The 15,025-nt window shown below is 37.9% G+C and overlaps 1 protein-coding gene across 4 annotated transcripts in view; it reads left to right on the top strand.

Moving 5' to 3' along the window:
• Nucleotides 1-15,025, top strand: part of UBE2U (ubiquitin conjugating enzyme E2 U) — a 60,246-nt gene that overhangs the window by 15,952 nt on the left and 29,269 nt on the right. For all 4 annotated transcript variants that reach the window (XR_006820564.1, XM_046021337.1, XM_046021349.1 and 1 more), the window contains one exon: nt 13,941-13,989. Coding sequence is in view for 3 of the 4 variants with exons in the window: in XM_046021337.1 (XP_045877293.1) it covers nt 13,941-13,989 (49 nt within the window). In the remaining variant the exon portion in view is untranslated. The remainder of the gene's footprint in view (nt 1-13,940; nt 13,990-15,025) is intronic.

Here is a 15,025-nt window from a genome sequence, read left to right as displayed (position 1 = left end):
TACCCCTTCATTGAGCCCTGTAGTACTATCATCATAAAGAACTATTCTATAGCAAAGCTATATTCATAGTCTGGTAAGTGAATATTTAAAAACCGGTTTTAAAGGATTGTCTATAGTAAATGATTCTATGCAATAGATTTTGGGTTTAGCCTGCCAAAAGGAAGGATAAGAAAGAAACTGAAGAGAAGTCAGCCCTTCCTTTTTCCTCCTGCCTAGTAGATGCTATCCGTCTCTCCTTTCGGTTCTCCAGTTGTACCATCAAGTCAGACAGAAAAGCTGCCCCAACTGCCAAATCATCCCACAGATGAACAAGAACAAATAGTACTTTGGTAGGTTTTCACTACATTCTTTAGTTATGGTGGTGAAATATGTGGAAATCCAAGATAGCCGTTATCAGCCTGCTTGCCATCTCAGCTCGACTAGGAGTCGTAGCCTCGGGTGCCATGAAGAGAGTGACTTCCTGCAGCTTCCAAGGGAAGGAATGTCCGTGATACAGCAGGCGCAACTGCCCAGGGGGCAGGGGAGAAGTTGCAGAAAATGTGTGTACCCTAAATTAGATGGTACTCTACAACTGTGTGGATTTCTGTGAAAAAATTGCATCCAGTGAGAATTACTTGTAATAACTTGAAAAAAGGTCTCACTAGAATGCTGAAAGAATCATCCTTCATATAATTTCAAAATGTTAACAAAGAGATCTAGAAAAAGCATAAAGGAAATTACCACCTTTTTAGATAACACAAAACTGGAACAGATAGTTAATTGTATAAATGAGAAACTCAAGAGGCAGTGAACTATCATCTCTGTAGGCATTGATTATAGACCAGAACTATGTCCTCAGGGTAGTATCTGGTTGTAGGCATTGAATAAAAATTTATAGAATTTATTTATAGAATGACCAAATGAAAAAATATCTGTAAACTTAGATACTGATTTTACGTCCTAGTTTACACAAGGCTTTCACATACATTTATTCATCTGATCCTCAGCTTCTTCCTCAGTAGGAAGTGGTTGGCTCGAGGCCACAGAGAGCGAGCTGTAGAACCAGAACATCAACCTAGGCATTGCCCTTCTCTGTGCCTCCATATTTAATGGGATGAGCATAAAGTCATTCATTTGGGATCAGAGGATTAAAACCTCCAAGTAAAGAATGGGAGAGGCCTGACTTGATAGCAGAACTCTATGAAAACATTCTTGCAGAGCTATTTGATCACCGACTTACTGTTATCCACTCACAGAAAGTGCCATTCCACAGAGCATGCGTTGAACGGTAATTCTGCCCTGCTCTGATGTGCTGGGCCTTCACCTGGAACACCCACTTGCTCAGTGTGGAGCACCACATTTCCTGAGCTGAAGAAACCCTGTATGTTCAGCGGGTGGAAGAAATGACCCAAGGCAGTTGTAAAAGCTGTTTTCAAATATTTGAAGGACTTTTATATAGAAAAGGGCAATTTCTTCTGTTGTCTCAAAAAACCTGACATAACTACAATCAACTGCACCTTCTCCAGGCTTACTAGGTTGCAGCCACTATAGTCCAGAATCTGCAGGCTTAGTGCTGCCTTGTGCTAGAACCTACCTTGACTATACGGGGTCTTTTCCCTCATCATCAGTGGTCTGGAATTAATTTTGTTACCCTAAGCCTGAGTCCACTGTTTGGTATGCAGACATGCAAATGCCTCTCATCCTCAAACATTCCATAATGTGTTGTTTGCCTGTCTTGAGCAGCTAGGTCTTCTTGACCTTGGTGTTTTGACAAGAACACGCCAAGCTCTGAGCTCAACTCAGCTGGTGGAGGTCCCGATGACCTTCCCAAATCCTGTCATCCTCTTTTGGACCTGGACCCCCTCTCCCTTACTGATAGTGAGGGTGCTCACATACACCAGACTGCCTAGGACAGCCCTGAGATAATTACTTCTAGCACACCCTTTGATGCTGTGCTCCAGTTTGCACAACAAATTAAAAAATCCATTAGGTGCCTGATTGATCTGTCCTATAAGCAAACGCCATAGTAGTTATGCATCCCTGGTGGTAACACCCAACCACGTCCCAGCTGGCCAAACAGGAAGAAGAATTTTCTAAAAATTCAAGTTGCTTAAGAATTGAGAAGGTCGGGGCGCCTGGGTGGCTCAGTCATTATGTGTCTGCCTTTTGGCTCAGGTCCCGATCCCAGGGTGCTGGGATCGAGCCCCATGTCACATGGGGCTCCCTGCTGGGCGGGAAGCCTGTTTCTCCCTCTCCCACTCCCCCTGCTTGTGTTCCCTCTCTTGCTGTGTCTCTGTCTGTCAAATCAATAAATAAAATCTTTTAATTAAAAGAAAAGACATTGAGAAGGCTTGGGGCACCTGGGTGGCTCAGTGGGTTAAGCCTCTGCCATTGGCTCAGATCTTGATCTCAGGGTCCTGGAATGGAGCCCCAGGTCAGTCTCCCTGCTACTCAGGGAATCTGCTTCTCCCTTTCCCTCTCCTGCTGCTCCCCCTGCTTGTATGCTCTCTCTCTCTCTCTCTCTCTGTCAAATAAATGACTAATCTAAAATAAAAAATAAAGAGAAGAGAAGGAAGGTAGTATCACTAAAGAACTGGTGTTCAATTAGTCAAGTGTAAGAGCTCTTTTTCACAGATGTTGTAAGAGAGCTTCTTGCTCAGTGTCAGGAGATGGGCTAGGGAATTTTTCAAATACCTTCCAATATAGGCTTCAGCTTGTTTATAAAACTTGGAAGAAGGAGGCAAAAAGATCTGGAAGGAGATAATGCATAACTACTGTCTGCATCTCAGCTTCTGAGTATTGGTACTTATTTTCTAATGTGTCACAAGGGATTTTATTTAAGCCTGTATGTCCTTTTTTATCCCAATCTGAGTGAATTTTTGTTTCTATGTGGTTATATAGTCAAATAATATTCATTTTATCATTTTTGTAAGGCATAAGGTTTATATAATCTTAAAAAATCTTTGGTTGAAAGAAAATAAAAGAGCATAAAAATGGTAAAACTCAGTGGCCACGCCTAACGTAATATTTTTTTTCTTTTAGCTAGGCATATTCCTGTAGCTTTTATTAAATAAAGTCATGCTAATGAGTTTCAGATACTTATCTGAATAAACTGTAATATAATAACTGACAGATATTATAATAGAATGATAATAATAGAGAGGAATTATAGAAATATTAGGGAGATTATAATACTAATTTACATTATATAGCTTTTAAAACCTGGTCGTTGTGCAAATAAATCCCATGCTTCTTGTGGTTAGGAAGATGTTGTGATAGGCATTTTGTTTCTTCTTCAGTCCAAGCTTCCAATTAGTTCATGGGGTTTTTTGTTTGTTTCATCCTCCTAACAGTAGAACAATTTTAAAGAAAATTGTTTCTACGCTTTAAGTAGGTGATAACTCAGAGGATTTCTGGTTTTGTTTTGTTTTGTTTTTCTCTTTAGAGGGATTGCTTTTTGTTGTTAGGTATATGAATACCCCTTCCCCTGGAAAATATACTTTCTGGATGTCAAAGGAAAACAAATTTAGTCCAATAGCACAGCCTGTGAAAGAACATGTGCGTTAGCACCGTCATTCAGACCCAGTCTGGTTGTTGATGACTGCAGTGTTGTTTGTAGACAGCCTGTTACGCACAGATGTCGGGAGATGTGGAGACCAAGTTTAACCGGATGGTGCATGTGGATCTACTTGGTGGAGTTATACCTCTTTTTTTCCTGTTTGTATTTTGTTGTTCCAGATAGTCCAGTAACTTTCAGCAAAGTATCTAGTTGGTAATTTTAACTAAAAATACTGTTTATTTTCTGTCAAAGAAATATATGTTCATAGCTTCAAAGAACAAAAGATATAAATTATTTCCTTAAATTCATATATTTTTTTAATTCCAGGATAGTTAAAATACAGTGTTCTATTCATTTTGGGCATACAGCATAGTGATTCAATAATTCTGTACATTATTCAGTGCTCATGATGATAAGTGTACTCTAATCCCCTTCATCTATTTCACTTATCCCCCACTGACGTCCCCACTGGTATGAACCAATTTATTCTCTGTAGTTAGGAGTGTGTTTTCAGGTTTCCCTCTTTTATTTTGTTTGTTTCTTAAATTCCACATATGAGTGAAATCATATTGTATTTGCCTTTCTCTGACTAACTTATTTCATTTAGCCCAGTACCTTCTAGATCCACCCATGTTGTTATAAATGGCAAGATTTCGCTTTTTTATGGCTGAGAAATATTCATGTGTGTGTGTGTATTTCACCTCTTCTTTATTCGTTCATCTATCAGTAGACACTGAGGTTGCTTCCATATTTTGGCTTTTGTAGATAATGCTGCAATAAACATAGGTGTGCATGTATCTTTTTGAATTACTGTTTTCCTATTCTTTGGGTAAATACCCAATAATGGGATTACTGGATTTTATGGTAATTCTAGTTTTTAATTTTTTGAGGAATCTGCATACTGTTTTCCACAGAGGTTGTACCACTTAGCATTCCCACTAATAGTCAAGAGGATTCATTTTTCTTCATATCCTTGCGAGCACTTGTTGTTTCTTGTGTTTTTTATTTTAGCCATTCTGATAGGCATAAGGTGATACCTCATCGTGATTTTGATTTGCATTTCCCTGATGATGAGTCATGTTAAGTATCTTTTCATATGTCTGTTGGCCATCTGGATATCTTCTTTGGAGAAATATCTGCTCATGTTTTCAGCCCATTTTTAATTGGATTATTTGGGCTTTTTTTTTTTTTTTAAGATTTTATTTATTTATTTGACAGAGATCACAAGCAGGCAGAGAGGCAGACAGAGAGAGAGGAGGAAGCAGGCTCCCTGCCCGATGCAGAGCTCGATACCAGGATCCTGGGATCAGGACCTGAGCCGAAGGCAGAGGCCTTAACCCACTGAGCCACCCAGGCGCCCCTGGGCTTTTTTTTATGTTGAATTGTATAAGTTTTTTTTAATATATATTTTGGATGTTAACCCTTTATCAGATAAATCATTTGCAAGTATCTTTACCCATTCAGTAGGTTGCCTTTTAGTTTTGTTGATTATTTCCTTTGTTATGCAGAAGCTTTTTATTTAGATATAGTCCTAATAGTTTATTTTTGCTTTTGTTTCCCTTGTTCAGAAGACATATCTATTAAAGTGTTGCTATGGCCTATGTCAGAGAAATTACTGTCTGTGTTCTCTTATAAGATATTTATTATGGTTTCAGGTCTCACATTTAGGTTCTTCATCCATTTTGAGTATATTTTTGTGTATGGTGCAAGAAAGTGGTCCAGTTTCATTCTTTTACATGTAGCTGTCCAGTTTTCCCAGCGCCATTTGTTGAAGAGCTTCCGATTACATATTCTTGCCTCCTTTGTCATAGAATAATTGACCGTGTAATCATGGGTTTATTTCTGGGCTCTCTATCCTGTTCTATTGATCTATGTGTCTGTTTTTGTGCTAGTACCACAGTGTTTTGATTCCTATGGCTCTATAGTATATCCTGAAATCTGGCGTTGTGCCACCTCCAGTTTTGTTCTTTTTCAAGATTGCTTTGGCTATTTGGGGTCCTTTGTGGTTCCATACAGATTTTAGGATTATTTGTTCGAGTTCTGTGAAAAATGCTGCTGGTATTTGGATAAGGATTGTATTAAATCTGTAGATTGGTTTGGGTAGAATGGACACTTTTACAATATTTGTTCTTCCAATCCATGAGCATGGAATATTGTTCTATTTTTTTGTGTGATCTTCAATTTCTTTCATCAGTGTTTTATAGTTTCAAGAATTATAGGTCTCTTACCTCCTTGATTAAATTTATTCCTAGGTATTTTATAATTTTTGGTGCATTTGCAGATGGGATTGTTTTCTTAATTTCTCTTTCTGCTACTTCATTACTAACAAATAGAAATTCAGTGGATTTTGATTTTTGTATCCTGTGACTTTACTGAATTTATCAGTTCTAATAGTTTTTTGGTAGTGTCTTTAGGGTTTTCTATATATAGCATCATGTCATCTGCAAATAGTAGAAGTGTTACTGGCTCCTTATCAGTTCAGATGCCTTTTATTTCTTTGTCTTGTCAGATTGCTGTGACTAGGACTTCCAACATTATGTTGAATAAAAGTGGTGAGAATGGACATTCATGTCTTGTTCCCCTCTTAGAGGAAAAGTTCTCAGTTTTTCACCATTGACTATAATGTTAATTTTGGGTTTTCATATATGGCCTATATTATGTTTAGGTTTGTCCCCTCTAAACCTACTTTGTTGAGAGCTTTGATCATGAACAGATCTTATACTTTATCTAATGCTTTTCCGGGGCACCTGGGTGGCTCAGTGAGTTAAACCCTCTGCCTTCGGCTCAGGTCATGATCCCAGAGTCCTGGGATGGAGCCCTGCGCTGGGCTCTCTGCTCCGCAGGGAGCCTGCTTCCTCCTCCCTCTCTGCCTGCCTCTCTGCCTACTTGTGATTTCTCTCTGTCAAATTTAGAAAAAAAAAAAAAAAAAAAAGATACTTCTAATGCTTTTCCTGAATGTATCCTTTCTCTTGTTAATGTGATGAGTCATGTTGATTGATTTTCAAATTTTGAACCACTCATGCATCCCAGGAACAAATCTCCCTTGATTGTGGTGAATGATTTCTTTAATGTATTGTTAGATTCAGTTTGCTAATATTTTGTTAAGGATTTTTGGTTGTATGTTTATCAGAGATATTGGCCTCTAATTCCCTCTTTCTCTTTTTTTTTTTTTTTTTTTTTTTGGTAGTGGCTTTCTCTCTGCTTTTAGTATCAGGATAACAGTAGCCTAATAGAATGAATTTGAAAGCTTTCCTTCCTCTTCTATTTTTTGTGATAGTTTGAGAATAGATGTTAACTCTTCTTTAAATATTTGGTAGAATTCCCCTGTGTACCATCTGGTCCTGGACTTTTGTTTGTTGGGAGTTTTTTGATTATTGATTCAGTTTCATTGCTGGTAATCAGTCAGTCAGTCTCAAATTTTCTATTTCTTCCTGCTTCAGTTTTGGGAGGTTGTATGTTTCAAGGAGCTTATCCATTTCTTCTAGGTTGTACAATTGTTGGCATGTAATTTTTCATAATATTCTCTTATAATCCTCTGTATTTCTGTTGTATCAGTTGTTATTTTCCTCTTTCATTCTTGATTTTGAAATTCCCCCTTCCTACCTTCTTCTTTCCTTTCCTTTCCATACCTATCCTATCGAATCCATTCCTTTCCTTCCTTTCTTTCTGTTCTTTCCTTTCTTTTCTTCCTTTTTCTTTCTTTCTCTGGCTAAAGTTTTATCAATTTTGTTGATATTTTTAAAGAAACAGCTCCTGATTTCATTGAGCTCTTCTATTTTTAAAAGTTTTCTATTTTATTTCTGCTATAATCTTCATTATTTCCTTCCTTCAACTGGTTTTACGTTTTGTGGTTCTTCTTTTTTCTAGCTCCTTTAGGTGTAAGGTTAGGTTGTTTGAGATTCTTTTCGCTTAAGGTAGGCCTGTATTGCTACAAACTTCCTTCATAGAACAGGTTTTGCTGCACCCCCCCAAATTTTGAACCATTGTGTTTTCACTTTCATTTATTTCCATATATTTTTTTATATCCTCTTTGATTTCCTGGTTGACCCATTCATTGTTTAGTAACATATTACTTAACCTCCATGTATTTGTGTTCTTTCCAGAGTTTTTCTTGCAGTTGATTTGTAATTCATAGTGTTGTAGTTAGAAAAGATGTGTAGTGTGAATTTAGTCTTTCTGAATTGGTTGACTTGTTTTGTGGCTGAAAATGTGATCTGTTCTGAAGAATGTTCCATGTGCACCTGAGAAAAATGTATATTCTGCTGTTTTAGAAACGAATGTTGTAAATGTATCCATTCAATCCATCTGATCCAATGCGTCCTTGAAAGCCACTGTTTCCTTATTGAATTTCTGTTTGGATGATCTATCCATTGATGTGAGTAGGGTGTTAAAGTTCCCTGCTATTATTGTATTTCTATCAATTTCTTCCTTTATGCTTGTTATTAGCTGCTTTATGTATTTGGGTTCTCCTATTTTGGGTGCATAAATATATACAATTGTTATATCTTCTTGTTGGATTATTCCCTTTATAATTACGTAGTGTCCTTCTTTGTCTCTTATTACCATCTTTGTTTAAAATCTATTTTGTCCAATATCAGTATTGCTACTCCAACTTTCTTTTTACTTACATTTGCATGATAAATGCTTTCCCATTCCTTTACTTTCAATATGCATGTGTCTTTAGATCTGAAATGAGTCTCTTTTAGGCAGCATATAGGTGGGCCTTGCTCTTTTATCCATTCCATCATCCTATGTCCTTTGATTGGAATGTTTAGTCCATTTACATTCAAATTAATTATTGATAGGTATGTACTTATTGCCATTTTGTTATTTATTTTGTGATTGTTTTGTAGTTCTCTGTTGCTTTCTTCTCTTGGCTGTCTTCTCTTATGATTTGTTGGTTTTCTTTAGTAATATACTTGGATTCCTTTCTCTCTGTTTTATTTGCATATCTATTACCAGTTTTTGATTTTTGGTTACCATTAGCTTTATATATAACATCTTATGCATATAGCAGTTTATTTTAAGTTGATGGTCATTTAGGCTTGAACACTTTTTTTCCCCTTTCTCATCTCTTATGGTGTCATACTTTACATTCTTTTAATTTGTGAATCCTGTGACTGGTTTCTATAGATATACTTAATTGTACTGCTCTTGTGCTTCCTACTTTCCTTACTCCCACTTAGGGTCTTTCCATTCCTCTCAAAGATACATCTTTAACATGTCTTGTTGGGCTAATTCAGTGGTGATGAATTCCTTTAACTTTTGTATGTCTGGGAAATTCTTTATCTCTTCTTCTTTTCTGAATGATAGCCTTGCTGGATAGAGTATTCTTGGGTGCAGCATTTTGAATGTATCATGCTACTCCCTCTGGCCTGCAAAGTTTCTGCTGAAAAATCAGCTGATAGCCTTATGAGGTTTCCCTTGTATATAACTGTTTTCCTTCTCTTATTGCTTTAAAAATTCTTTTTCACTATTTTTTGCCATTTTAATTACTGCATATCCTTGTGTGGGACTCCTGGGATTGATTATCTTGGGGGCTCTCTGTGCCTCCTGGATCTGGATTTCAGCTTCCTTCCCCATATTCAGGAAGTTTTCAGTTATTATTTCTTCAAATAAATTTTCTCTTCCCTCCTCTCTCTCTTCTTCTGGGATCCCTATGATGCAAATGTTATTATGCTTGATGGTGTCACTCAGTTCCGTTAGTCTATTTTCATTGTTTATTATTTTTTCTCTCTCTTACTCAGCTTGATTTCTTTCTATTACTCTGTCCTCCAGGGCACTGATCCATTTTTCTGCTTCCTCTAGTCTGCTATTTATTCCATTTAGTATATTTCTAATTTTAGTTAATTTTAATTTTCGAGGTCTTCATTTCTGATTGGTACTTTTTGTTTTCCATCTTTTTGTTGAGGGTCTCCTTGATGTCCTCCAGTCTTTTCTGAGGTCCAGTGAATATCTTTTTGACCATTACTTTAGATTATCTATCAAGCATATTACCTAATCTCTGTTTTGTTTAGCTCTCTTGCTGTGATTTTGTCCTGTTCTTTTATTTGAGGCCTATTCTTCTGTCTCCTCATTTTGTATAACTCTGTGTCTGTGTCTTTGTGTTAGGAAGGCAAAGTAGTGACCTCATGAAGAGGTCCTGTAGTGCCCTGAAGTCCAATATCCCCCATTCACCAGAACTTGATGATTCAGGGGTATCTCCTATGTGTTTTGCATGTGCCCTGATGTTGTGGATGAGCCACTTTTTTCTTCCGTCCAGTCATTTGCAGTGGATCTCTTTTCCTGTTGTGATCAGGCTTTTGTCCTTATGATATTAGTGGGTCAGTCTGGGGTCACTTTGGACTTGAGTTGAGTCAGACCTGGTATTTACCAGAGATGCAGTAGAATCAAATTGCTGGGCACATTCCATGTGTTGCTTCCTGAGAAGTTTTTGTGGCCCACTGCTGGGGCCACAGTTGGACTGGTGTGTGTGGTTCCTTTCCCCTCTCCCCAGTTCAGGAGTCACTTTGGGGTGGTGCTGGCCCCTGTTGGGGCTGCTTGCACGCTGCCAGGCTTGTAGTACCACTTTGGATGGACTCCCACCAAGGGTGTATTTGAGATGGCAGGTCAGCAGGAGAAAGCAAGGTCAGGGATTGTGGTTTAGCAAGGTTTGTGTGGGTCTGTTGTGGGAGGGAATCTGCAACTGCCTAGGAAAACTATCCAGGCTTGGATGGCATTTCCACAGAAGAACAGGGGGACAGGGAAATTACTCAGCTAGGTGGACTGTTGGTGCTGTACTGGTTCCTGCAGATGTCCATGTGTTTAGGTTTGTGGCAGAGGAGGCAAATGGCATGCAATAGCTCTTTTGTTCTTGCAAAAGCCTCTCAAAGTTCCTTGCCGATCCAGCACATGCTATGAGATTGGTAAATAAATTTCCTTCCCATATACTCCAGGTACTTTTCTTTTTTTTTTTTTTTAAGATTTTATTTATTTATTTGACACAGAGAGAGAGCACAAGTAGGCAGAGAGGCAGGCAGAGAGAGAGGAGGAAGCAGGCTCCCTGCGGAGCAGAGAGCCCGATGTGGGGCTCCATCCCAGGACCCTGAGATCATGACCAGACCGAAGGCAGCGGCTTAATCCACTGAACCACCCAGGTGCCCCTACTCCAGGTACTTTTCAAACTGCTACTTCTGTGCAGTATCTCAGCAGGGCTATTTGTTGTGTTGTCTCTTTAAGGGCAGGGGCTCAGTTTCCTGTCACCCTCTTGGCTCTCCTAAAGCAGAGCTTGCTGATTTTTAAAGTGTTAAGCCCCACCGATTGTTAGGCCTCTCTGGTTTTCAAAGCCAAATGTCGTGGGGGTTCATCTTCTTCATCCAGGTTCCTTGTCCCTGCAGTGCCTGATATGAGGGTTATTTCTTTCCTGTCTCTGCAACCGTGGTTTCCCTCCCTCCTGTAGACAGTCTACAGGTCTGTTTGGCTCCTGACCAAGTCTCTGCCCCTCCTACCCTCTTTGATATGGCCTCTTCACTGCCTTTAGCTATGAAGAATCTGTTCTGTCAATCTTTGGGTTGTTTTCTGGGTTATTTACGCTGATGTGAGTATTATCTAGTTGTATCCATGGGATAAGGTGAGCTTAGGATCCTACTCTACCATCTTCTCTGGAAGCATACAAATTGGTTTTTAATAAAACATAGCAGACCTGGGTACCCCACACCTTCCATTGTTGAGTGCTGCCCCACCTCCACAAACTACCAACAGCTTTCAAAACATATTTCTCCTGGAACTTATGACTATATTTCCAAGTTTTTTTAATACGAATATTTCTGGGGTATTCAGTTTTAGATATTATTTATAGGCTTCATCTGAAATACAGAAATTTAGACTTATACCCCTTCCATCCATATTTCTCTCCCTGTCTTCCTAATATAGTTTGGTTACATTAATACTTACTATGGCTTAATAATTATTTGTCATGAACCATGAATGATTCTTTTTCTTTCCTTGTACAAATGGCCCAATTTTTCATTCCCTTGCTTTTTGTTTTTTAATATATCTACTATCTATTCTTCCCCTAAAATTTGTGACAAATCTGTAAAACAACTCCCATGTAGTCCATCAGCTGCATTTCACTCCCTTGGAGACCTCTTTTCTCTGGCACTCCATCCTCCTCCAGTTCCAAGTTGACAGTTCTCCGGTAGGTATCCTGTTCCTTCAATCCTGAAGCCTTGCCTGTTTCTTAAATTGGAGCTCCTGCTTGATCCCTTGCTTTTGTCTTGCTTGGTTTACACCCTCATTTTATTGGAGCGCTTCTTATAGGAGGTTGCTAGTACATGAGAGCTAAATATTTTATTACTTTATATGCCTACTAATGTATTTATTCCACTGTCTTAGGTTCACAATTTAGTTAAATTTTAGTTTGGAAATTTATTTCAGAATTATAAAGATCCTATTACCTGGTAGTTTCTAGTATTGCTCTTGAGAAGTTTGATTTCACTCATATGTCCAACTCTTCACATGTGATTTTTTTACCTTCTAAAACTTTTAAAATTTCCTCTTTATCCCTACGGATCTGAAAATTTTTAAAGATTTTATTTGAGGTGCCTGGGTGACTCAGTGGGTTGAGTGTTTGCCTTCATCTTCGGTCATGATCCTGGGGTCCTGGGGTCAAACCCCAAAACAGACTCCCTGCTCAGCAGGGAGTCTGCTTCTCCCTTTCACTCTGCTATTCTCTGTTTCTCTCTGTTTCTCTCTCTCTCTCTGTATGTGAAATAAATAAATAAATAAAATCTTTGAAAAAAAATCTTTTAAAAAATAAATAAATGAAGATTTTTTTTTTTTAATTTGATGAAGAGAAAGCAAGCAGGGGGAGCAGCAGGCAGAGGAAGAGGAAGAAGCAGGCTCCTTGCTGAACAGGGAGCCTGAGGCCGGAGCTTGATCCCAGGACCCTGGGATCATGACCTGAGCTAACACTTAAGCGACTGAGCCACCCAGGTGCCCCTGAAATTTTTGGACACTTTTTGATGTAGTTTTGTGTGTGTGTGTGTGTGTGTGTGTGTTTCCTTCCTCGCTCATCATATAGGGCATTTGCTAGGATGTTTACATATCAAATTTGAATCCTTTAGTTCTGAAATTTTTTCTTATGTTATTTCTTTTATCATTTCCCTCCTCCGTTTTCACTATTGTGTTTTAAATATCCACATATTTGGATGTAGGATCTACTGATCCAATCCTCTAATTTTGAAACTTGTATTTTTCCCTGTTGTCCATCTCTTTGTTTTTTGTTCTATATTCTGGAAAATTTCCAGCAAAGTATGTTTCCATTTCCTGCTTTCCTCCCTGCTTATTTGTTTTGGTTGTTATCTTTCATGATATTGACTTTACACAAACGTATAGTGATCCTTGTCCATTGATGGACATAGGAAGAATGGAAATCAATCATTAAAAATATTGGAAATATTTGAATACAGACTAGACTGGTTGATGGTTTTATATCTTTCTTTATTGGTTTATTTAGTGAAGACCTATCCATGTCAATAGTCAGGCCTGACTATTTCTCCTGAAAACAATCCTCCAGTCTTGTGCCTGGAGAGAGAGACACTAGTTGCTTAAACTCTGAGAATTGGACAGTGGGAAAGAGTAAGGAGTCTTTTCTATCCAATAAGATTTATGTGATTTAATCCCTGCTTCCAGTCCCTAAGCATACTCTTATCCTGCTTTGTACCTAATAACCTTCAGTTCTGAGTCTCTCTGATTCAGTTTCTCTAGGAAGTATCTTTCCTCCTGTCTCAGTAGTGGTGATCATCTGCTTGACAGGGTGAGGATATAAGTATTTGATATCTGTGCTATACGTCCTTCCTTTCAAAATCATCTAACATCTCCAATTCCTGAATTGTTTCTCAAGTTCTGAAGTGTAAATACACATATCTTTGATTAGTGTCCCCTCTTCATGTCATTAGGTTTCAAATTCCTGGCTAAGACAGTCACCACTTAACATCTTTCCTCTTGGAAAAAATAAATAAATAAATAAAGATTTATTTATTTATTTGAGAGAGGGAAAGAGGATATGCAAGTAGAAGGAGGGGCAGAGGGGGAGGAAGAGAAGCAGACTTCCTGCTGAGCATGGAGCCCAGTGCAGGACTCCACATAGGGCTAGATGCAGGGCTCATCACTGGGCTCAATCTCATGACCAGAGATCGTGACCTGAGATGAAATCACAAGCCAGATGCTTAACTGACTGAGCCATCCACACATCCCTCATCTTGAACATTTTTCTTACCATTTTTCTTTACCTCTCCTTGAGGTTTTATACTTTATTTTTATTCTTTTATTACCATTTTATTTAGGGTTTGGGAAGAGTTTACATAAAACCATATATTCATTCTTCCAAGTCAAACAGAATCCTTTTTGTTTTTCTTTACAGTGAGAGATAATGGCCCTGAGTTTCCTAAAGATCCAGATAAAGTTATCAGGTAAATTTTTCTTTATTAATCCATGTCTGTTTCTTTCTTTCTTTCTCTCTCTTGCTTTCTTTTTCATCTCTACACCCAAAATGGGGCTCAAACTCACAAGTCAGCTCAACAGTCGCATGTCCTACCAACTGAGCCAGCCAAGAGCCCTTAAATCAATAGGGCTGATTTGAATCTTGATATTGATTTAAACCATTTATATATATTTTTTATCATAATTGAATTTTCATTTTTTAAATTTAATTTCACTTTTTTAATTTAAATTTTTTCATTTAAGGAAGTAAATCTCTTTTAAAATGCTTTTTAAAAATGTTTTCAGGAAGAATGTGAGAAGTTATTGAATTCTTTTTAGATGGTTGAATTAAAATTGAATGTAATTATTATGTAATGTAATTATATGAACTTGCCTATTCTTTTAATTTTTATTTTTTTATTGAAAAGGGAAAAAATGTTGGCAACATAATCACTACAAACTACTATAGATCACAAAAAGCTAAGTAGTTTAGGAAAAGATAAAGTTCTACAGGAAAACGGTGAGATAAGGATGAAGGCATTGTATCTTTTAGTAGACAAATGAAAATGTGGCATCAATTTAGCCATGGACACCTGAACAAGGTACAGGTCAGTATTCTCATAATGGTTCTGCAGCAATTAGTTTCTTGAACATTTCCATCAGCCTTAATTTGATAATCAGTCAGATGTAGAAAACAGCCAGTTAACTAGTGTTGAAATAACTTGCTTCAGCTTCGGTCTCCTTGACTGGCCCTATATAAAAGATGAACAAATTATGTAACTCAGGTGGCTTTGGTTTGTGAAGGTATTGGAAAATTTCAGAAAGACAAGCATAGTCTAGTGGGTAGTGTACCAGGTTGGCATTGAGTAAAGGACATTGCTGCCCCTTAAACTCGTCAATGTGGAGAGAAGCGAGAAGCAACTGACCTTCTTGACACAGAATAGACCTTTGGTAAATAGTTGTTGAATGCATAAACACTGTTTTATCCCCTATAATGCATGAAGGTTCCTAGAATATTACAAAGTT

This window comes from Meles meles, chromosome 1 (assembly GCF_922984935.1).
Source record: "Meles meles chromosome 1, mMelMel3.1 paternal haplotype, whole genome shotgun sequence".
NCBI classification, from domain to species: Eukaryota; Metazoa; Chordata; class Mammalia; order Carnivora; family Mustelidae; genus Meles; species Meles meles.
The sequence above is the reverse complement of the archived record's forward strand: the minus strand, read 5'-3'. Positions and strand labels throughout refer to the sequence as shown.